The 23,553-nt window shown below is 42.0% G+C and overlaps 1 protein-coding gene across 1 annotated transcript in view; it reads left to right on the forward strand.

The window, feature by feature from the left end:
* Nucleotides 1-23,553, forward strand: part of HYDIN (HYDIN axonemal central pair apparatus protein) — a 404,272-nt gene that overhangs the window by 224,944 nt on the left and 155,775 nt on the right. Inside the window, exons 20-23 of the mRNA XM_031949959.1 lie at nt 1,737-1,989; nt 2,746-2,889; nt 16,477-16,620; nt 18,512-18,825. Coding sequence (XP_031805819.1) covers nt 1,737-1,989; nt 2,746-2,889; nt 16,477-16,620; nt 18,512-18,825 — 855 coding nt within the window. The remainder of the gene's footprint in view (nt 1-1,736; nt 1,990-2,745; nt 2,890-16,476; nt 16,621-18,511; nt 18,826-23,553) is intronic.

Below are 23,553 nucleotides of genomic sequence, written 5' to 3' on the forward strand. Positions count from 1 at the left end.
ATATGTTCCACTTCCAAGCTTCTCTATCCTTATTGCAGGGAAGCAAGATTCAAATGTAGGTTTTCTGATGACCATTGCATACCACACTATGTAAATCCTACCTTATCATTCAATAATATATTGAGATTTACAAAGCACTTTCCTCACATAACTCAAGTTGTGTACCACAATACATATGTTTTACATATGGGGAAACTGAGGCTCAGGGGAGCTCAATTAGTTGTATACAGCAGTACATGTGTTTTACATACTGGGAAACTGAGGCTCAGAGGAGCTCAATGAGTTGTATGCAGCAATACACGTGTTTTACATATGGGGAAACCTCGTAAGCATCAGAATTTGAAATTCGAATTCAGGTCACCTAATTGCAGTTCCAAAGAGTTCTTTATTACCTCACACTGCTTTCCAAGGTGGAGTGATTTGGTCTGATCCTCCTGAAATTTCTGAGTAAACACCAAATTTATTAAAAGGAGAATTCTTTTTAACAAAAAGAAATGCTTTTGCTCACTATGCATTTGGTTTTAAACCTGTTGAAAAAGGGGAAGTGTGTGTGTCTGTATTTGCAGCCAAACACGGGTGTAGGTACGAAGGAGGAGCCTGCAGTCTGCCCACGCCCAGCCCAGTTAACATAGTCGGGGGAAGCCCAGCATTTAATCCGCTAGCCTTGCTCTTGCCATGTGTCCCTCACGCTTGAAGGGGAGCATGGCACGGGGAGGTGAAGTGGATGAAGTCAGGGAGAGCTGTGAAAAGTCACCAGCCCTCCTTTGTCTTGCAGAGCCACCAGGTGTGGATGGCTTGCCAGGTGTTAAAGTAATGGTGCAGATGTGAACCCCTGTGTGATTGAATCAGGAAAGGAATCAGCAAACACCTGAGCCTGCCTGGAAGGGTGGTAAGCTGCCCAACACGGGATCCACTGCAGCACTTAGAGAATTGGAGACGGTGAAAAACAGGAGCCGCTTGGGGGTCCAGGGGGAACGTACTCGACTCCCTCACCCCGGCCCCTCACAGCTGTGAAGGATGCTTGCTTTAAAAGGGAACCATCGAATCAGTAGGAGACATTTCATTAGCAAAAACATACACCAGTGGTTCTCAAAGTCTGGTCCAGAGCATCCTGGGAATCTCTGAAATCCTTTCAGAGAGTCTGCAAATTCATAATTAGTTTTTATTTTTAATGTGATCAATATCTATAACTATAAACCACATAATTATTTTTAATAGGATAAAGATATTGAGAACAAAAGTTTGAGGACCACTGACATACACTCTAGATGGATGCTGTTCCAGAGAGATGCTCCTTCCAGGGAAGGAATATCTTCGCAAATCCTGACTGCCAGTGTCCACATCAGGCTATGGAAAGGAGTGGCCCCTGACAGCCAGCAGAGATGTTGCCCCGAGGGGACGCTGCATTTGGTGCCTTACACATGGGCAGTTTAGTTCAGGCCCAGTCTTTCCAGAGATGCTGTGTATGTGTGTGGGAAAGTGCACCCCAGGTTTATCGGGAAATATTCTGACAACTGTTATTTCATGTGCCGTCTCATTAAATGCCTTTGCTAGGAGCAAGTTGGGTCTGAACCCCCCCATACTCTTGCTCCTGAGCCTCCCAGTGGGCTGGCCCCTGGGTCCAACCCACAGAACCCCAGCCCGTGAGTGATTCGGGGGGACGAGCATGACTACAGAGTGAAACACAGCCCCCCGTGCTGGTTATAATTCCCTCCATGTTTCTGAAACCTGTACAGTGTGGACCCCTACTTCTACCACCTGAAACTGACCAACAAGGGGCGCCGATTCCACCAGCTGTTCTGGATGAATGAAGGCTTCCACCACAACAACAAACAAAAACGGCCGGTCCACGCGAATCCCCTGATCATGAACAATCCGCAGGGCTCAAACCCACATAATCCCGTGTTTCAGATTCACCCGGTCAGAATGGAGCTAGCCCCTGGCCAAACATCTGAACTGGTGTTGGAAGGATTTTCTGACGTTCCTAAGGTAAAAACAAAAGGCAGACGGTCAGTCTTTTTCTTCCCCCCTCATCCCCCACCCCTCGATAACGCAGCTGTTAACTGCTATTTCTGAAATCCCTTGACATTTGGCTCAGAAAAATCAATCCCTGATTAATTAATTTAATTAATAACAGAGGAAGCCATTTCTTTCTGGTTTAGAGCTGTGCCTTGCTGCAGCAGCCCAATTGCCTTCGTTCTTTGGGTGTAGCTCTGGTTCTCCTGGTTTCTATAGCTACCGCCAACCCCAATTTAAAATGACATTTAAGGAAGTGTCTGACTCCTGCCATAAGCAGTCAATTACTGGATCATGTGAACTGTTAGGAGGGCTCCATTTGGGGGGGGTGTCTAGCTTTAGCCAAAGCTATTGATCCATCTTTTTCTCTTATCATATTTTATCATGTATAAGATTAAAGGCAACCAAAAGGAAGACCCATTCATTATGTTAAAAGTTAAAACTAATGGTGCTTCACAGGTCCATAGCATTCTACTATGCCTCAGTACTTTTATTACCAATAACCCTGGTTGGAGGTTGGAGTAGATAGGAGGAGCTTTTTTATATCCATTTTACAGATGAAGAAGATAAGACTAAGAGGTTAAACTCTGACAAAGAAGTTGGGAAAATATAATTTGATTAGATTTTTCATTCTAGTCAACATACTTTATTAATTTTGCTTAAGTGGCAGCTAAGTGGAAGGTTTATTCATTGCTGGCCATTCTCATCATGCTTCAATTTTGTATACAGTTTGTCAAAGAAAGACTGGTGTGCTATGCCATCATAGGAGGAAACATAAGGAAGACACAGCTCATGACGGTCAGTGTCATCTGCGAGTTCATCGGGCCCCTTGTTGTATTCTCAACCAAGAAGCTCATATACATCCTGGAAAAGGTCAGCCCCTAGGTTAATGTGTGTGTACCAATTGCCATCCTGCATATTTATACAGCAATTTTTATTTTGGAAAACCAAACTTAATAATAGATTAATATCAAACCTTTACCTTGGAATTGTTATGAAGCCTCAATTTTGAGAAAAATTGAAATCTTATTCCAGATCATATAACCCTTTTGGTATGTAAACTCCTGTGAAAATTACATTGAGAATATTGTTGGTGAAAAATAGTAAAGTCAAAAGATCTCACATTCCCTAGAAATGCCTTTTTAAAATTATGTTATACTAGGCCAAAAGGTAATGAACACTATATACATTTTCTGTTTGGAAAATGTTGGTACTTTTGAGATTGATTCCTGTTCTTCCCATTGTTGTTCAGTTGTTTCAATCACATCTGACTCTTTGTGATCCCATTTGGAGTTTTTTGGGCAGAGACATTAGAGAGGTTTGTGATTTCCTTCTTCAGCTCATTTTACAGGTGAGGAAACTGAGGCAGACAGGGTGAGGTAACTCACACAGCCAGCGAGTGTCTGATGGAACGCTGGTTTTCCTGACTCCAGGCCTAGAGCTCTAAATCAATAGGCTATCCCGTGCCCTTTCTACCTTCTACAGGAAGCTCTTCCCAACCCCGTTTAGTCCCACTACCTTCCGTCTGCTAATTATTTCCTTTTTTCTGTATGTATATGCTGTGCTGGCTTGTTGTTTATGCGTTAGAGTGTAAGCTGCATGAGGTTATAAAGTGCCTCTTTTTGTGTCCCCAGCCTTAGCCCGGGTCCTGGCACTTAGTAAGTAGGTGATAAGTGTTTGTGGCCCGCAGAACGGGCACCCTGGAGGTGGCAGATGCAGGCAGTGGGGAGTGCTTAGAGCTGAGTCGGACACTGAAGGAGCCGGGCCGCCTGAGTCACTCCAACTTTTAGCCTGCCGTTGGACCAGAGAATGAGGCTAATTGCTTTGTGCGGCTGTCTCACTTCAGTCCAATTTACCCACAAGTCAAGACATGACTGCGGCCCTCATCAGTCCCCTTTGCAAATGAAGGACAAACAGCATTGATTGGTTGATTGAATTTGGTCTAGTCCAACAGGTTCACAAGGGCTTATTTTCTCTTAAAAAATTCAATAGTGACTAGTGAGTCATAAAATCTAATTAAAACTAGTTTAATAATTGTCATAAATATATAATAGAGTAATAAGAATATAAAATACTCCACTTTCAAAGTCACTGAAATAGCTGCTAACAGAAGCAACCTGAAGTCCATTAAAAGTCTAGAAAATATTTGTGACAACTTTCCTTACCCTTCCTCCCCCTTTAAACCATTTGGCTGTGCCAAATACCAGTCTTTGTACTGCATGGGGGACTGGCTGAATACTGGCCAGGGATATAGTAAGCACAATAGCCCCAAGGATTTGCCAAAGATCCCCCTCTCACCCTTGATAAAGAGTACTAAAAAACTTGTGGTAGTTTTTTTTTTTACATATTTTTACATATCAAATGTAAATCAACACATGCTGTGTTCACTTTTTTTCTGTTTCTTTTTTTCTCTCTCCCATGATTTTTCCCTTTTGCTCTGATTTTTTTCTCCCAACACAATTCATAAAACTGTGTATTAAAAATCAATAAACTAAAATAAAACAATATCAAAACAACCCCAAAACTAGAAGAGGAGCTTAAAATTAAAATAAGAAAAAAAACCAATATAAATAATTTTTCAAAGTAGGAAAATTATGTAAAAGTCAGTTTATGAAAATCTTTTGGGATAAAATAATCATAATAGCCAAGAAAAGTACCAGAAACACCAGGTTCAGCAAATGAATGACAGTGAATCCAGAATTGTCACTAATTCCTATCCATTGGTCTAGATCATTTGAAATGAGACAGCTAAGAAGTCACAAGACTCTGATGGGCAATTTGTCCCAGGATCTCTATTGATAGTGGAACTTGACTTGTGCTGTCACCCAATTAGTATTCCAAGGCCCTGCCCCTGAAGCCTCCATTTTTTTAGGAGACCCATCAAACAAAATAATAGCAAGTTTGGTCCCATTAGAGACTTCTATTCTGGGACTGCCATCTTCTTCCTCAGATATTGGGTAAAGACTTGCCTTTTATCTTCTTCCAAAGACTTAAAAACCCTACCAAATAGGTAAAATGTCTTCTTTCTGTCAAGTAAACTACAATCTTAAAAAATAAGTTTGTCTTCCATAACACTAAAAAGTAATCTTCTTCCATAATCTTATCCCTCGTTCCCCAAAACTCTTTTCGGGAAAAAGCTATAAAAACCATCCAAGGGAAGAGAAATCTGCAACGAAGAGTAGCCTAAACCATTCTCTGAGTCATTTGGATCCTTCTGAGGGAACCAACCCCTTGGGTTCATAGGAAAGTATTGCTGCTGCTGTTCAGTTTTTTCAGTCAGGTCCAACTCTTCATGATCCCATTTGGAGAGGCTTACCATTCCTTTTCCAGTCCATTTTACTGTTAAGATCGTGTATTTTAAGATCAGCACAAGACAGGAATTCAGGTTAGGGGAAAATCGTCAGTCTTTATTCTCAGTGAAGAAGGATCGGGTGGAAGAGAATCGGCGATAGCAATGTGTGCAGCTGAGTCAAGAAGCTAGCTCGACCAGCAGCCACACAACCAGCAGCTCGGAGTCTCGAACTCAGCCCAATCTCTCCCAGCTTGTCTTCTTCCCTCTCTGCCTCCACCCACCAAAATCGTCATTTCCTATACAACACATCAGGACTTGCAAGGAGAGTGGGCAGGGACCATTCTTAATCCAATCATGTATATTAATAGAGTATAGCCCAATTACTATCTAGCCTCATGTACTTGGGACCTCAGTGCATCAGCTCAAACCTCAGCCCATTACATTTCCCGCTTTCTTTTTTTAGAACACCGGTAGTCATGCCATCCCTGACTCCTCAGGGAGGTCAGAGCCCCCAAGGGGAGGTGATCACAGCCTCCCTAACTTCTCAGGGAAGGAGGTGAAAGCACCGAAAAGGAGGTGATCACATTTTACAGATGAGGAAACTGAGGCAGAGCTAAGTGACTTGCCTGGGATCCCATAGGTAGGAAGTATTCAAGGCAGGATTTGAATTCATGAAGATGAGTCTTCCTGATTCTGCCCTGATGCCCCCAGCCACCCAGTCAGTTATGGAATGTTACCTGGGAAAGTCCATCTCTTCTTTTTAATCCCCTCATCAAGGATTCCTTCTGTTTGAACTCAGACTGTTTTAATAATAGATTGTGTCACTGAAGAAGCAGACGGATGGGACGGTAATGGCTCTTTTTCTCTCTGTCACTTTGGGGAGCTGTAATAAGGTTTGAAAGCTTCCCCCCTCCTACTCCAGACAGCTTCAGTCTCCATCCCTTGCCGGCTTCACCACTGGGTCACTTCCAGAATGGACATCCTCCTGTATCCTTGGGATAGTCTGACTGCTTTCCCCAGGTCACCAGTAGGTGCCAGAGCGAGGATGTGAACAAGGTTCTTTCTCTCCCCTACCCCCCAGACCCATATCTGCTCTCCTGGATCAGAACCTCACAGTCAGTAGCCAACAAGCATCAGTTCCTACTTACTTTGTGTGGGGAGGTTGTGCCCTCAGCACCGGGGATACCTTGTGCGGAGGGAGGCTATGGATGCTGTCTTCCAAGACCACCAGGGAGTATCACGGAAGGAAGCTCAGGAAGATGGCATCCAGAAGCTCCGAGAGGGGAGCCTGTTCAGAGGAGGTGCCCGTGGCCAAACCCAAAGAGAGCTCAAGAATCAAGATTAAGAATCCTGGCAGAAAGTCCTGTGAAATAACAGAGTCAGACGCTGGACTGAGATGGGTAGAGCTGCAGGTGAGAGGCCACCCAAGGAGCCCCAAGGTCAAGGGGAAGGAGCTTGGTGCTTTCTTTGTGGGGATGGAGAAGACACAACTGAGAGAAGCCAGGAAGAAGAACAAGGAGAGGTGGGACGTCTCCGGGCGAGCCCCCAGACAGGGCTGGGACCGGGGGCAGGATGAGAGGGATTAGCTTTGGCAGGAAGGGCTCTTCCACTGAGACTGGCAGAGGATAGAAGGGAGCTGAGAACCAACGACCCAAGCCTTTTATTCTGAACAGTGAAACAGGAGATGCTCTTCTTGGGTGGGGTGGGGGGGTGGCTCTGTTTGTGATTGTCCCATTTCTCTGTAAGAACTGAAGACATTAGTGCTACCCATGCCAGAACAATTACTTGTGCTGGCAGCTCCTCAGTGAAGCAAAAATACCCAGAGTCGGGCGGTTAGATGGCATAGTGGTGAGAGTGCCGGCCAGAGTTGGGGGCCAAGTTCAAACCGACACTGAGCATTTCCCAGTGAGGTGACTCTGGACAAGTCGCCTTCCCCCCCCCCCCCACCTTGCCAAAAAGAGCTGATAGGAAAAGTGCTTTTTCCCTCTGTGGGCAGGCTCACAGCAGCACAGGATATAAAGGGCCCTACGCCCACAGAAACAGGGCAAGCTTGGGAGCTGGGCAGCTCCGAGAGAACTCGGAGGCAGGTGGCCCTGCGCTCTGTGGGACCCCTCTCAGGCTCGATTCTCTCATCTGTACAATGGGCAGAATAACCACATCTCTCCCAGGCCCCTCTGAAGATCAAACAGTACGGACTTGGGGGTTGGATGTGGGGTTGGGAGACAAAGGTCAAGTCCTGCCTCAGACTCTAACTGTGTGACTGGACAGGGGACTTCCACCTCTGTGTGCCTCAGTTTCTGTAATTGCAAAATGGGATAATAATCACCTTCCCTTATGGATGGTACTTTGCAAATGTTCAATAAAACGTACTGTAAAATGCTAACTATTAATAGAAATCCTATAACTGCGAGCTGTCAGCATCGTTATTATTATTAATGCCCCCATTATAACCATTCATATTGTTGTTCCCACTGTGCTCACAGTGGGACGGCTCAGCAGAAGTTTCTAAGGAGACAAGGGGACCGGGCACCTGCGTCAGGACTGTGGCTGGCAGTAGCTTGCCAATTGTGCAGTGCCCTAGGTTGAGGGGCAGAGCCTCCTCCTTCCTTCCCAGCTCCAGGTATCTCGGCCATTCTCCTCCAACGCTGTCTCCACTAGCGCCGACTATGTCCTCCTGTCGCCATCATCCACTTGGCGCTGGAAGCCGGCATCTTGGCTGGCTTAGGATGGTCCAGGAATCGCAGCAGTAGCTTTAGTCCAAAAGCACGAAAGGAAAAGCGTGGAGAAAATATTCTGGGCTTGATTGTAGTCATCATGTGGAAAGTAAACACCATTGTCTTCAGGGAACAGAGACCCAACTGAGCCTTCAAGATGGTCACGTGGTGGTTATCAGAGGGTCCTTCAACATCAGGACCGGGTCGGCGCCGGGATAGTGGCCAGAGCCAGAGAGCAGAAGGCCAAGAGCTTTGTGCAATCTTTATGGCTAAGTAAGTGAAAGATTGATGATTTATGATATTTAAGATGGAGAAGCCCTGTTATTGGTCCTGGCCTATTTCAAATCGGGAATATCTGAGTGTAGATACTGCCTAGCTGTGGGACCCTGGGCAAGTCATTTAAACTCTCTTTTCCTCAGTTTCCTTGACTGCAAAATGGGGATAATAGTACCTCCTTCCAAGGATTATTGTGATAATCAAATGAGACAATTTTTGTAAAATCCTTAGTATAGTAGCTAATACACAACAGACACTTCTTTCCTTCCTTCTATGTTTTTAGCAGACTTTTGATGGCTTACCATACCAAAACCATAGAATAAGACCCAGGTAAGCACAGGAGATCTGGAAAGGCTATCACCACCTTCAACATCCCTTACTCTCTTCCCTTCAAATCCCCCCTTTCTACTACATGAAGTTTTTCCTGATACTCCCTTTGTCTCCAAACAATCTTGCGTTTATTTTAAATTTATTCTGTACATATTTGCATAAGTACTAGTTGTCTCTCCCAACGCAACACAAATTCTTAAGATTAGAGATCTTCTATCCATCCATCCATCCATCTGTATTTCTGTCCATCTATCTATCTATCTGTTTCTGTCTATTTATCCATCCATCCATCTCTATCCATCCATCTTCCATCTCTCCATCCATCCATCTGTATTTCTGTCCATCCTTCTATCTATCTACCCATACAACCATCCATCTGTATTTCTGTCCATCTATCTATTTATCCATCCATCTCTATCCATTCATTTTTTATCTCTCCATCCATCCATCTATATTCTGTCCATTTTTCTATCTGTCTGTCCATCCATCCATCCATCCATCTTTCCCTGCTTTCTCCCCTGTTGCTTGCTAGTTTGAGGCAGCCCTTAGTTCCGTGCCTCAGGGAGAAGCGGCTCAGGTTCTCCCCTCCCTCAGGCTCACAGCCCCGCAGCCATACTGGACCCCCCCCCCAATCCTGTCCAGTTTGCAGCATCTCTCACATGTGGCCTTTTCTCTTCTCTGACACTTCACAGTGCTGGTGCAGACTCTCATCATCTCTCCCCTAAGTTGTTGCCAGAGCTGTGGGAGGGGGGTGTCTGCCCTCCTCAGGTCTTTCCCCTTTCTAATCAATTCTCCTTTCGGTCACCAAAGCAATCTTCCTACAGCAGGAGTCCAAAGGCTCCCTGGTATTCCAGGAGCAAGTACACGATGCTCTGTTTGGGTGCAGAGCCCTTCATCACCAACCTAGCAGCCAGTCTTCTTCCCCTCCCCTCCCCATTCTTTGACACAGGCCCCCGGCCCTTCCCACAGGCAGGGCACTCTGGCTCTCCACTCTAGGCATTTTATCTGGTGGTCTACCATGCCCTGAATCTTCTCCCTCCTTACCTCTGGCTCCTGGCTTCTCTGGCCAAGTCTTTAAGCCTGTTAAAGGCCCCGGAATCCCTTAATTCTGGTTGTGGCCAGAAAGAGGCATTTTTTGGCCTCATTTCTTACCTTGCCTTAATCTCTGATTGGGAGATGCTTCCGACAAACTGGGACCTGTTGAAGACTTAGCTTCAGAAGGCCAGGTCTCCCCTGTCTCTCCAGGGCCACCCCCGTCGTCCTGATCTCCCACTGGACCCCGACGGCTCTGGAGGAGAACGTGAGGCAGGTGACCTTGCACAGCCTCCCTCCCTCCCAGTTCCTTTGCATGTCACAACATTGTCTCCCTGATGTCATGGTTGTCTTTGAGAAGGAAGGACAAACAATAACTCCATTCCGGTGCCTTCCCCGTCCCAATTATTTCTTTTGAGACTGTGGAGGGCTTGTTTGTACCTATGTGCTTGCTTCCTGTCCCTGCCATTAGACTGTCAGCTTCTCCAGAACAGGGATTGTCTTTTTGCCTCTTATATCCCCGGTGCTTATTATTCACTGACTGACTGGTTCTTAAGGTTACAGAAGATCTAAGGCATTTGGGGGGAGGAGAGATTTTTTTCAGCCATGAAAATTCACAGAGGAATTTGCAAGTGATCTAGGAAATCCTTCTGTTACCTGACTTCCAGAAACCGAGATCTGTGAGTGACCTGTCCTGTGAGCAGTTTCCATTAAGTGCTTTGTAAACCTTGAAATCCTATATAAATGTGGGCTAGTTTATTGTTATCTTTTCCATTCCTATTGTTGAGCTCCTCACATATTGTGACTGTTAAATTATTCTTTGAGGTAATCAGGGATGATAGTCACAGGCAGTGATTTCAAAGACTTTGAGACTCTTCCTCTAAATGCAAAGTCTCCTTTCACAGATTTCTTTATAGCCCTTGAAGAACGCATCCACACGTGTCCGAGATGTATCTATGATCTGCCATATAAAGATATTACTTGGAAGCAATTCACAGTCTGTTGGAGATCTTTAAAAAATCCATTTTTTAATGTCAAGAGTTGATGAGGGACAGATCTTTGCTATAATGGATTCTGAATTGAGAAATGTCTTCATAAGATGAATTACACTGATGAAAACATGGCAAACTCCCTACAGTTATGTGAAGATTTAAACTTCCAAATTCTTTGGGAAACCTAAGCAAGTGGTTTCCTTGTAGGGCTATAGATGAAAGCCACTTGTCAGGCATCCTGTAGTGAGAATTGCTGGCTACGGAAATTGTTACCTCCTGTCCGATTCTCCTTTTAAAAGGGGAAAAAAACCAGCCTTCTGGGGACATCATGAGCCCTCGGACAAAGCCTTACATGGGAATACTGCCCAGGTGAGGCCCCAGACAAAGCGAGAGGGCGTAGGTAAATGTCAGGGGTGCTGCAGGGGGAGTGGAGGTGCTGCAAAAGAAATTCTTTGGTGCGATTGTGACTTGAGCCTTCGATCAAGCTGGGGGAGCTGGACCTGAGAGGGACAAGCTCTGCCACAGTCCAGGGACAGCTGCTGCCACCCAGGAGTCGGGAGCGGGTAGCTTTCCCACGTAAGCAAGCCCTCCGAAGATTCGAGCTGCCCCTTCTGCGCCGTGGGGACCCAGGTGACCATCCCCCTGCAGTCGGCCCAGCTTCTGGCCCTCACCTTCTAGGCCAGTTTGGCTGCAGCTGCCAGGGTCAAAACTGGCATAGTCTGGCAGGGCCAGACTTTTGTGGAGGGACCTAAAGAAATGCAAAATTGCAATTCATTTGGGTTTTAGAAGTAACCTTCCGAATCCATCATAATAGAATCCTACTCTTTCTATTGGAAAGGAATGAAAGGGGCAAAGGGGGAGAAAAAATAGGTCCCAGATTTGGGATAAGGAAATAAATATTCTTAGAGACTGCAGAGGCACCAGTGACAAAAAAAAAAAAACTGACAAATTCTGAAAAATTTTGCCTTGTTTAAAAAAAAAGTCACAAAGAGAACTCTATTGTCCTGCTATCACTTCCCCATAAAAATGGAAAAATGATTTTGACCAGGAAAGTGATCACCAAAAGTAATACTTAATCAGTTTGAGCCAGTGTTTTCATCTCTTTATAGCCTCATGGAATATGAATCTTTTTTTAATGATATTTTCTTGCTTAAACACATAAACATTCTTAATTTTGTCACCCGACAAAAAAATTGAACAAATAATGAATTGTGTTAAATGCTGAAATTGACCTTTTCCTGATTATATTTTGCCACTTTTGGTACATTTCTGTTAAGGATATGATCTAGACATTCTCTCCCTCCCCATTTTATCCCTCCTTATTAACCCTGGTTTGTAGTAGCCAATTTCTTGAAATACTATTTCACTTTTCCTTCTTTCCATCTCACTTCACTCTCTAGATATAAGCTCTTTCTGTATCTCTTTCAAGTCCCTTGTTTTTGCTTTTTTTTCCCAATGACCCTTATACTAAAAGCTAATTTAGATTTATCTCCCTCCCTCAAGCATACTAACGTCAATTTATCTTTGACTTCTTACTTACATTCAGTTTTATAATAGTTTATATAAATTTCATCTCCTTAATCAATTCTTACATCAAAGTCTCTGGCCTGTTTTGGGGAAAATAAAGTTTCAGATCTCATTGAAAAAAATCTTTTTTTCTCATAATGGAGTGTGCTCAGTTTTGCACCATAGGTGATCTTGGGGGCCCAGGTCAGTTTCATTAATTTCTTAGTATATGGCATGCTGTGCTCTTTCAATAAATAATCATGAACAACTTAAATTAGTGTAGTTGGTAATTGTTCATTGCTTCCTTTTGGCTGTTTGCAAAACTTTCTCCTTGACTCTGGAATTCTAGAACTCATTGACTGCATTTTTAAAGAGTTAAACAGAATTCCTTTCTACTGACTTCCTGTGAAATCTATTGATTTCACTCTACCCATCCTGCAATTTCCTAATTTCTTGGTATATAGTAGGTAGATTTTATTTCTTTGTTCCTGTAACCTATAATTCCCAGATTTCCTCACTAAGCTCCATGTCCTTACTTTTTAGCTGATTCATTTTGTAGTAGATGGAAACTTTCTTCCAGAATCACCATATTTTTTTGGTAATGCTGTTTTTTCTTTAATCTCTGATTTGTTTTTTCTACCCAAATCATACTCATTTAGTCCTCAGGAAGTCCACTGCTTCACTGAGATTTTTCACTGCCTTCTATTTTATCAGTTTTCATATTTGTCTTTTTAAATTCACCTTCCAGATTCTTATTTCCAAGTTTTTATGTCCCAAGTATTCCTATATATCTCTTACTGTAATTTAAAACCATTCTAAAAAGGTTCTTTAAATATGTCCATTTTCTGGTTGCTCGTGTAGTCTCATTCTTTCTTTATGGAAATTTTTCTTTGTTTAATTTTTATCGTAGTATTTCTTTATGATATTGGGGTTTCTCTTGCTTATTCATTTTTTCCTCAGTTTTTCTGTTGTCCTTTCTTTTTTGGCAAGCCTTCAGCAACCTCAATTTCTGTTTGCATTTATATAACCATAAATAAGAGTGTTGAAGAGTGACAGTTTTATCATTCAGTATCTATCATGTCTTGATGTTAGGATTTAATCGTGTGCCTCTTAAGTTATGTATTTTCCCTTCTCATTTTCTGTTCGACAATATGTTCCAACATGTAAAGTATGAGGATATCAACAGCTCTCATAAAGAATACTCTCTCGTTTTCTCCAATACCAGCTATTTAATAACTACCATTCATAAGCCAAAGAGATGTACTCACATCGAGGTAGCTCTGAAAAGGTCATCTCAGAAGCCAGCAGACAATCTGGGTCATATTGTCCCAGGGCTGAAGGTAGAAGATATTCCCCGTGGAAAGTTGGGAGATCAGTAGCCCAGGTAGAGGAGGACAGTCCAAAATAGGATGGATTATTTGTATGTCAACTCCTCCTCATCACTTTTCTCCATTTGGCTCCAGGCCAAAACTAACTGAATGTGACTTTTGTTATTTGGAATATGCCAGATCATCCTCCTGGGAAGGTCACTGGGCAGACATTTCTCCAGGCCATGGTGGGTCTGCTAATTTAAAAAGCCAGATGGTGCTAATACTTATTCCCAAATCATTGAACTGATCATTGCAAGTTCAAAGCAAGAATTTGCATCCTTGTGTTAGGGGTGGATAATCTAAACCTCGGTGTAACAGAATCTAGTGAAGGTGAGCATCTGACTAAGGAACTTGGATCTGGAAAGGTTTCCACTTCATTCTTTTCCCAGTTTGGTCTGTAACTCTAATCAAAACAACTTGTCTACATTACAGGAAGAAAAATATGTTCTGCTAATTTGGAAATAGTCCTTCTTAGAAGGAAAACTTTCAAAATTAATGTTTTCAGATGTTTTGCACATAAAAACATTACATATCAGTATGCTTAATAGAGAAGGCCAAGACTGTAATGGGAGGCCAATTAAGGAAAGTTTTGCCCACTTTATTGATACTTGGATTGTTTTCCAAGTCCATGGAGGAAGAGAATTTCACCATCACTATCAAATTTACTAGACTTTCCTTTATGATATTGTTATTTTTACTGCCACCACCACTGCCTCTATCATCAAAATTTATCAGACACTTCCACTGCCCAAGAGTTCTCTCTCTCATTTGAAGGTTGGCACATATCTCCTCTTATTAAGAAAACAAAACTCATTTAAAAATTACTTTATGTGAAGGACTTAATTTCACAATATGTCTGTCAGTGATGTGGAGAACAATTTTAGAAAAGGAGAAACTCAGTCATCCACAAGGGAACAAGACTGATTCGTGCTTTGTCAACCAGTCAGTGACAAGGTCAGAAATTGGATGCAGACTTTCTGATTCAAATAAGCTTTGATTCCATTAGCCTACCCTGATTTCCAAATACTGCCTTTTATCATCAAAGCTCTGCTTCTCAGGACTGTTGTTGGTTGTAAAGAAGAGGGACTTTGTGGAACAAAGCTGCCAGTATATGTACAGTCATTACTCTCAAATATTTAAATAAATCTGGGATTGCACCAAGGTGGATCTTCTCTCCAGTGTGGCTCCTTGCTCACTGATCATTTACCATGTCAGTAACTGAGTTCCATGGAACCGACTGCTTATCAAAGTCGAACACCTGGTGTTCTTCACCCTTTTGGCTTTTCCTGTGCTTATTAGGACAAACTCTTGAGTGATTCTAGTTCTCTTCCAAAAAGCTCTGGCTTGATTTAATCAGCACAGTATTATCCACAAACAGAAAGCTCTAGAGGCTCTCACCCTCCATAGGAAATCCCTCTTTAACTTGGACTCTGCACTAGCTCAACTCCATGACAGAGGCAAATGTGTGGGTCTCCCTGTTTTTGTCCTTCCTGATATTAAAAATACAGGGTCAATGAACAAGGATATCTTCATTGTTAAAACTTTCCATGAATCCCATATAATTTTCACATATTCTTTAAATGTCTATTTGGAGAAGAGCTGCTAACGTGGAATCCTACTTTACTGAAGCAAATGCTTCTTCATAACCAATAAACAATAAGCACTGCTTTTTTGCTTTCTTTCTCTTTTTTTTCTTTTGGATCTAATTTTTCTTGGGCAGCATGATAAATGTGGAAATATGTTTGTATATATTGGACATGTTTAATATATATTGGATTGCTTGCTATCAAGGGGAAGGGGGTGAGAGGAAAGGAGGGGGGAAATGGAACACAGAGCTTTGCAAGGGTGAATGTTGAAGACTATCTTTGCATATATTTTGAAAATAAAAAAACTATTATTAAAAAAATAAATAATAAGCATCATGGGACCTTATATTTGATATGCCTTGTAGTCACTTATGTGATGGTAAATATGTGATTTATGATGGACTATCCCCTGTGAAATGCAGCCTGTTGGGATATATTGGGGAGATTATTTTTGTAAAAATTGTAAAGAAATGGGAAAATAGCCTTATGTCAATAGTTGCCAATGTTCTCTTAGCCTGCTTTTACAATAATGATACAATAATGATAAGGGTCTATATGGGTTTTTTTTCTGTTTCTTTAGCATCTTTCCCTCCTGTAGATCCCTTGGGAATCCATCCCTGGGTGCAAGTACAATTGCATCAACTTCCTGCACAAACTTCCTCTGTATAGACGTGGTCTAGCTCAGCTGCTTCTTCCATCTTTGTCTCCTTCAGCACCATCTCTAATTCCTCTACAAGCAGACCTAAAGCCGTGGTGTTTATAGTACAAGTGTGGTGACTCCTGTGTCCTTGATGGTTAAAAAAAAGTTACAAGAATCTTTGCAGATATTTTTTCATCTGTTTGTTGTCCTTCTGGTTTTGTCCTTAAATTCCCTCGGAATGACTTGGCTCAGCTGGGTCTCCTCGCCAAGTTTTGCTTAAACTAGGTTCACCCTTCACTGCCTCTCTCTATTTTATGAGGCTATACTGTTCATAATCTTCCAGTATCCTTCTTTGTAAGATTTTATAAATGAGTATACATTTTAAACTGGTGCTGCTTTTGGCTGCCGTTACCTCTTTCAAAGTTGCAAGGAAGAGTATTTGCTGACTAATGCACGTTTTAGCTCTTTTGGTCTTGCCATTAGAACAGTTCATTTACATCAGGTAAACTTATGCCTGAAATTATAATCTGGATTTTATTTCCTTTCTTTATACGCAGTTTACTCAAAAAGGTCTGATTTAAAGGTATGATTGGCCATCATATGCTCTTTTCCTCGTTCTTCTGGTTTTATATTAATTTTAATCTTTGTTCCACAGGTTGGTAGCTGAGCCCGGCACAGACAGCTGATGTGCTCATTAATTTTGTTTTTTCCTATTGACACAGCAACCTCACACTGAATTGGAGCCGCAATTCAAGCTTCTCACGATGAAGAACGTCTCCTCTCTGCCAGTCCGGGCTATTCTGACCACCAAAGAGCCCTTTTACCTGTGCGACCTCAGCCACTCCCTCCTGCCCCGGCCCTATGGGGTGAGCAGACGGCACGCTTACCCGATGGCAGGCCCTTTGGGGTTAGGTGGGCAGGAGAAAAGAGCCAGCTTCGTTCTGCAGGGACCCCAGCTCCCACCCAAGCCCTACTCCAAGTACAGGGCCTTTGCCATATGTCTGAGAAGCGACCATCTTTTTTTTTTTTTTTTTTTTTTTTTTTTTTAACCTAGGATGGCCCAGAGGGACACTAGCAGTAAGCATACAGAGCAGAAAGTTGGAAATTATTTCTCTTAAAAAAATTTAGCCCAGGGAATGGGAGGAAGGAAAGGGAGGGAAAGGATAAAGTTTAAAAGGGCACAGCAGAGAACAAAAGAAAACTTGCAAGGAAGCAAAGAAAATATGGGCAGCTCTGAAAGCAACGTGTAGTATTCATTATAGAGGCTTCCTTAAAATGGAAATGTATCGCTTTATATTTGGAATCCTCTCTTCTGTTCTGCTGTGCACATGGCAATTTTTTTCTTTTCCTGTTTTGTTTTTAAGTTTTAAATGTATTAAAAAATGTAGCCCAGTCAACAGGACATTTGTCTAAAAATCTAGGATTCTCTGTGATGTCGGCTTTGTGGCTGTCATGATTTGGGAATGCTGGGTACATTATGCTTTGTAGACACTGTCACAGGTCCCCAAGGATTTTGTCTGAAATCCTCAGTAATGGCAGTAAGACACAAAAGATGGTTACATCTGGCTTTCAGCTCAGGCCTAATTAAAGGGAAGTTGGTCTGTAGTGGGCAGGTACTTAATAAATGCTGATTGATTGATTGATCAGTTTTACTACCTTGAGGTGGACCTTTAAATAACCCACTTTAAGTGACCCAGCCCTGCTGTCACAGATGGGAAGGATCCTGCAGATTCTGGGTCTCTTCTTCAGGAGGTGGGGAAAGGGCCAGGATCCAGCTGGAAGGGGGAAAGGAGCAGAGGGAGAAGCTCTTCCGGTGGGTCACTGGCTTCCGGTAATAGGCTTGGCCCTGCTCAGGACCATGGGAAAGTGGAACCAGGCAAAATCTAGGAGGTGACGTGGGGAGAGAGAAATCACCACGTCCAGCCATTCCTATGGGGAGATTTTACTGTGCTCATCGGCATCCAGAAGAACATAAAAGATTTCAGTCACATAAGCTAAAGAACAAATACATTACAAAGAAATTTATCTAAGAAGTATCGTAATCCCTTTAAACTCCCCCAAAGAATGCTGAAAGCCCATACCAATTAAAAAGAGGCACAGTCTTAGGATCATAAACATTAGCCAAGAACTTGCCTGATTTAATGCATTCTTTTGGAGACCATTCCCCAAAGATTTTTTTAATTGAGCCTTTATCAAATCTGATTTTAAAAGTCTCCATCAATTCACTTGTCCTCATTTTCACAGAAAGACCATGAGGCAGCTAGGGGGTATGTGCACCAAGTACTAGGCAGGGAATTGGGAGGACCAGAGTTCAGCTCCTGCCTCAGAAGTTTGCTAGTTTGGCGATCCCAAACAAATCATTTTTCACTTGTTTGTTCCATCTGTAAAATGGGGATAATAATAGTACCTGATTACAGGGTTGTTGTGAGGATCAAAAGAGAACATATATAAAGCAAAGTGAAAATGCAAGTTATTGTTATATTTAGCAATATATTTAATATAGATTTTTCCTTCTCTTCCTGTACCCTTTATAATCTTACAATTCTTGTTATAATCCCATTCCTTTAATTTCACATACTTCTATTTCCTTATGGTAGGCTCTTTCTATATTGCAAAAATAAGATGCAAAACAGATTTTGTCCTGTCAAACTTGTTGGTCAATGTGTGTGGTAGGATGGAAAATGGTCTGAAGATTGGACTGTTGTTCTTAAAGCATAACATAAAAAATGGTTTTGTTTCTTGTTTCTTGTCCAACAGCCCATGGTAATGGAAGTTGGGACAGAGAAGAAATTGATGATCAAGTTTGACCCTTGCATGCGAAGCGATTTGAACCAGTGGATATCAGAAGAAGTCCTGTCCATCAAGTATTTAGAGCACCCACAAGTGGACTATGTGAACCTCCGGGGAGAAGTGCATTTCCCCAACCTCACCTTTGAGACCATGGAAGTGGATTTCGGCTGCATCCTGAACGACACGGAGGAGATTCGATACATCCAAATGGTCAACTGCAGCCCTCTGGTGGTGAAATTCCGATGGTCCTTCCTGGTGGATGACAATGAAAACCAGATAAGGTAATGGCTGCTTCCCAGATTGTGACCCCTTTTTGTGGAGCTTCTGCTTTAGTTTTATCTTTCTTATGTGCGGGTTGAGCCCGATGTGTTGGTTCCGACGTGTCTGTCTCTCTGTGAGCCCTCCCGGTCCAGAGGGTCGATCCTCCAGCCAGGGGGACTCTCCAAAAAACACATTTCATCTTAATGAATTCAGCGGCGCCCAGGAGGATGTGGGTACCCAGTTCTGAGGATGGATTAGGAGAAACGTCTCTGTGTGTTTGGACAGTTCCCTCAATAAGCTAATGAGCCATGATCAACAAATTCATCAGGCTCACATACTCTCCGAAAAGAATGATAGTCACGGGTGGTTGGGTTCCATGCCTTAAAGTTAGAGTGCTTTGTGGCCATTGTGCTCCTACTCAGAGTTTCTTTGATCCCCGACCTCAAATTTTAAGAACACAGCTGTTGTTCAGTTGTTTTCCAGTCGTGTTCGACTCTTCATTACCCCATTTGGGATTTTTTTGATAAATGGTCTTCCAGTTCCTTCTTCCTGTCTCCAGACTTAGCACTCTATCCACCAGGCTGCCTCCTAAGGTCAATCAATATTAAGAAATATCAAAGTTAAATTTAAGATTCTTTGATTTTTATGAAGAATAGTCAAATGAGAGTAAAGCAGAGAAAAGTGGACTTTATGATAGCAATTTTTGGAGGTGGCCCTTTTGTTAAATTAGATTTTAATTCAATTAAAAGATAATCCTGAATTTCATTTTAATTTTGGAAATATTCCATTGGGAATTTTAAAAATTATTTAATAAAATAAAGATAATATAAATTAAAATAAATTAAAAATAAAATAAACAAATAAATGTAGCCTTTCAGATAAAAATTTTCATCTACTCCTATGCTCACTAGGGTTTTAATGTTTTAGAATATGTCTCTTTTTAATTTAGGCAACCCAAAGGCAGAATCAGTTTTCAGATTTTAATTAGCCTGACCTTCATTTCAAATGCCCATTGTATCATGAAGGCACCTCCCAGTCTCTTTCCCAAGTTGTTAGTGCATCTGTGTGATCCCTATTTTATATCTGACAATCAGAGCCTGTTCTTCAGTTCTCTGCATTAATGAAGCAATCATGTGCTCTCTCTGGAGTCTCCAGTGGGTACCTAATGACCATCCAAGTCCTGTCTTGGAGTGCAGCTAGCACTCACTGGATGCTCATTAAGTGACCCAGAGAAAATATGAGCAACATAGCATAGGTGGTTTTTGTTTGGCATTTAAATATTGTCAATATTTAACATTTTAAATAATTGTGGGAAAGCCAGTCAATCTGGCATAATGGGCATTGCCCATCTTATTATATGGACTGATATTGACATGGCGCAGCTTGATGAGTTTTCCAACTGGAGCCAAAAGACATTTTTTTCCCTTTTCTGTGGACACCCAGCACCTGCAATTAAAATCGTGACATTTAAAAACTGTATTTGTCCAAAGCTCCATTAAAATACCTAGTGTGGTGTCAGTTTGTTTCTGCACATTGATTTTGAGTTCTCCCTCTTCGTCGTTTCCTTTGATTCTCAGTGCTGTGGGCACACAGGAGTTTACAGGGAACAAATTCAGAGACTGAGACAGGAGGAAGTCGCCCTTCTGAACCAAGTGCAAGGAAGGCTCAGCCACAGTTGAGTCAGGCTCCTGTTGCCAGCTCTTCCATGTTGGCAATGTTGTCAACAAGCATTATCAGAAATAGTTGGTTTATGTGTCTTGAAGAAGAAAAATAAGTAAACAATAGTTTCATTTTTCTTACAGTCAAGAGAAGAAATATTAAATAAACTGAAAACAGAAATCCTAGGTTCTGTCCTCGACTCCACTGATGACCAGTAATGGGATGTGCAGGTGTTGAAGCCTATTATCTGGCATCTAGAGAGGAATTGAGAGCTCTTTTAGGTGAACGCCGCCTTTAAGCAGGGGAACCTGTCAATTGATCTTCTATTGAACTCTTTGTAAACAAAAAAGGAGATTGCAATCAAGGAAAGTATAATGAACCTCGGGTACACAGGAGTCTGATCCCAATTCTGCTGATTTCTTCATCTGCATAATGAGGAGCTTCAGTTAGATAATTTTAATGTCCCTTCTAGCTCATGAATAATTATAATGACCATAACAGCAATATTGATAACATATTAAGTATTTATAATCGATCGATGATTTAATATTTTGGCCATCACCCAGAAAATAACTATAGTTACATACATATATATATATGAAAACTTACTAAATTATTCTTTTTTATTGTTCAATATACATAATCTTAATTCATCCAATTTTTCATCATGGGTCCTGATTTTCAACCCTTAAATTAATTGAAGTAGCTTTGGGGCATGGTGGGAAGAGGGCTAAACTTGGAGTCAGGAGGCACCAAGTTTGAATTCTGTCTCAGATCCTTCTGTATATGATTCTGGACAAGTCCCTTAGCTTCTCCCAGCCTCTGTTTCTTCATCTTTTTTGTTTGTGAAGCTCAAATGTGATAACATATACAGTCCTTTGTAGACCTTAAAGTAATAGAAAGTATATGTAAGTAGTTGTTCAGTTATTTCAGCCAAGCTGGACTCTTTGTGGCCCCACTTTGGGATTTTCTTGCCAGATCCTTCTCCAACTCATTTCTCAGATGGGGAAATTGAGGCAAACAGGGTGAAATGACTTGCCCAGGGTCATACCCCAGTGCATTCTAAGACTGGATTTGAACTCAGGAAGATGAGCATTCCTGATTTCAAGCCCACGCTCCATTGACCATGGAGCTATATTATCTTCATTGCTTTTTCCTGTCTCCTTTGCAGTTTCTGACTTCTGATTTCTTACATTTATATAGTAAGTTTTTGTTCAACACTCTCTCTCACACACAATTTCTTTACAAACCTCACAGAACCCTAGAAAGCAGATAATGTAGGAATATCCAATAAAGTAGAAACCAGCATCATGGGGCTCAAGCCATGGCTGAGATCATCCATTGCTTCAATTCTCCTGATAGCCATGCCAGCCCACTTGAACACTTTGGGGAGGAGGAGGAATGGTTATTTGAGTGTGTGCATTAATTCAATCCACCTACCATGTGCAAAGAACTCAAACATAAAGTAAATCAATGGAATAATTTCTGCCCTCAAGTTTATGTCCTTTTTTAAATTTTATTTTTATTATTCTGAATTTAATGCCAAATAAAATATACAAAGTAGAACAGACAAGAAAGATTGTACATGAGATTGAGACTCCCTCTTAAGTATAGCTTCTTTTTCCTTTAAAATAGATAATATTTTCAATATATAACTTTCAAAACTATCCTAGATTGTCTTATTTCCTCTGGTTTCTTCTGTCCTTTTATAAATGCTTCAATGTCCCTTCTTTTTTTTTTCTTATCAACCTAGCACTACCCTCCTTCTCTTCCTTATCTGGTTATTGGTGACCCCCAATAACAAAAAGAAAAACCAGTGACAAACATGTGTAGCCATACCAAACAAAAAAACTCTTATATTTGAGGACTCGGCTCTTGCATTCCATGAGAAAATCAACATGGAATCAATAGGATAGAATGTGTAGAGAGCGTCCAGGATTCTTGAAATCTCTGCTAATGGAGGGACAACCAGTCATAAGTAGGGAGCAGGAAATGGAATGTTGAAGAAGGTCAGTGTGATCGGTCATGGCCAGTGTGACCAGACCATGGCTAGTGTGAAGGGACAGTGGAGGGCCGGTGGGACTGGTCATGGCCAGTGTGAAGGGACGGTGGAAGGCCGGTTTGGCTGGACCATGGCTAGTGTGGAGGGATGATGAAGGGCCAGGATGACCAGTCATGGCCAGTGGACCAGTCATGGTCAGTGGGGAGAGATGGTGGAGGTCCAGTGTGACAAGCCATGGCTAATGTGAAGGACAGTAATGTAGAATACTAGAAACTTGGGCTGGGGCCAGGCTGTATATAACAGGAAGCCATTGGATTTTCTTGAGTAGGGAGAAGAGGGTGACATTGTCAGACCTGTAACTGAGGAAAATCACTGGGTTGCATTAAGGATGGATTGGAGAGAGGAGAGATTTGATGCAGAGAGATAAATTAGGAGGCGAGAGGTGATGAATGCCTGAAATAGGGCAGTTGCTGCATGTGTGGAAAGACAGAGACAGATGGGAGAGAGATGGAGGTGGGAACAACAGGATTTGGCAACCGATCCAGTCGTGGTTTTTGGCCTCTAAGAGCTAAGATGGGTAGTACCCACAACTGCCTTAATATTGAACAGATGCGCCGAAATGAAATTTTAAAAGAACGTAAGCTTGAGAGCAGGGATTGCTCCATTAGTTTATTTTATATTGAGTTCCTTGCATGGGAAGTGGTCCGTGACTGTTTGTGGTTGGAACTGGATTCATGCATTCAAATAAAACCAGATCATTAGCCAAGTGTAATTATCAGACCACAAAGGTGCATTTTTTTTGGTGAAGTGGTGAGAAGGGAGTGACATCCTTGCTTTTCTGACAGTCTCATCTTCCTTCACTGCCAGGCCAGGCGTCTTCCATCCATGTCAAAGTGAAAGCTCCATGGAGACTTTGTAATTGTTAGGTTAGCCCTCATTTCATAGGGGAAAAAAGGTTCCTTGCACTTTAGTTAGGAAAGCATATTGGCAAAAGAACAATCATTAGATGCCTCTTCATCACAATAACAACCTTTCACTTTTAATTAGAACTTTCCTCATCTTTATAATACAGAAGAGAGGATTTTCC

Source organism: Sarcophilus harrisii, chromosome 2, assembly GCF_902635505.1.
Source record: "Sarcophilus harrisii chromosome 2, mSarHar1.11, whole genome shotgun sequence".
NCBI classification, from domain to species: Eukaryota; Metazoa; Chordata; class Mammalia; order Dasyuromorphia; family Dasyuridae; genus Sarcophilus; species Sarcophilus harrisii.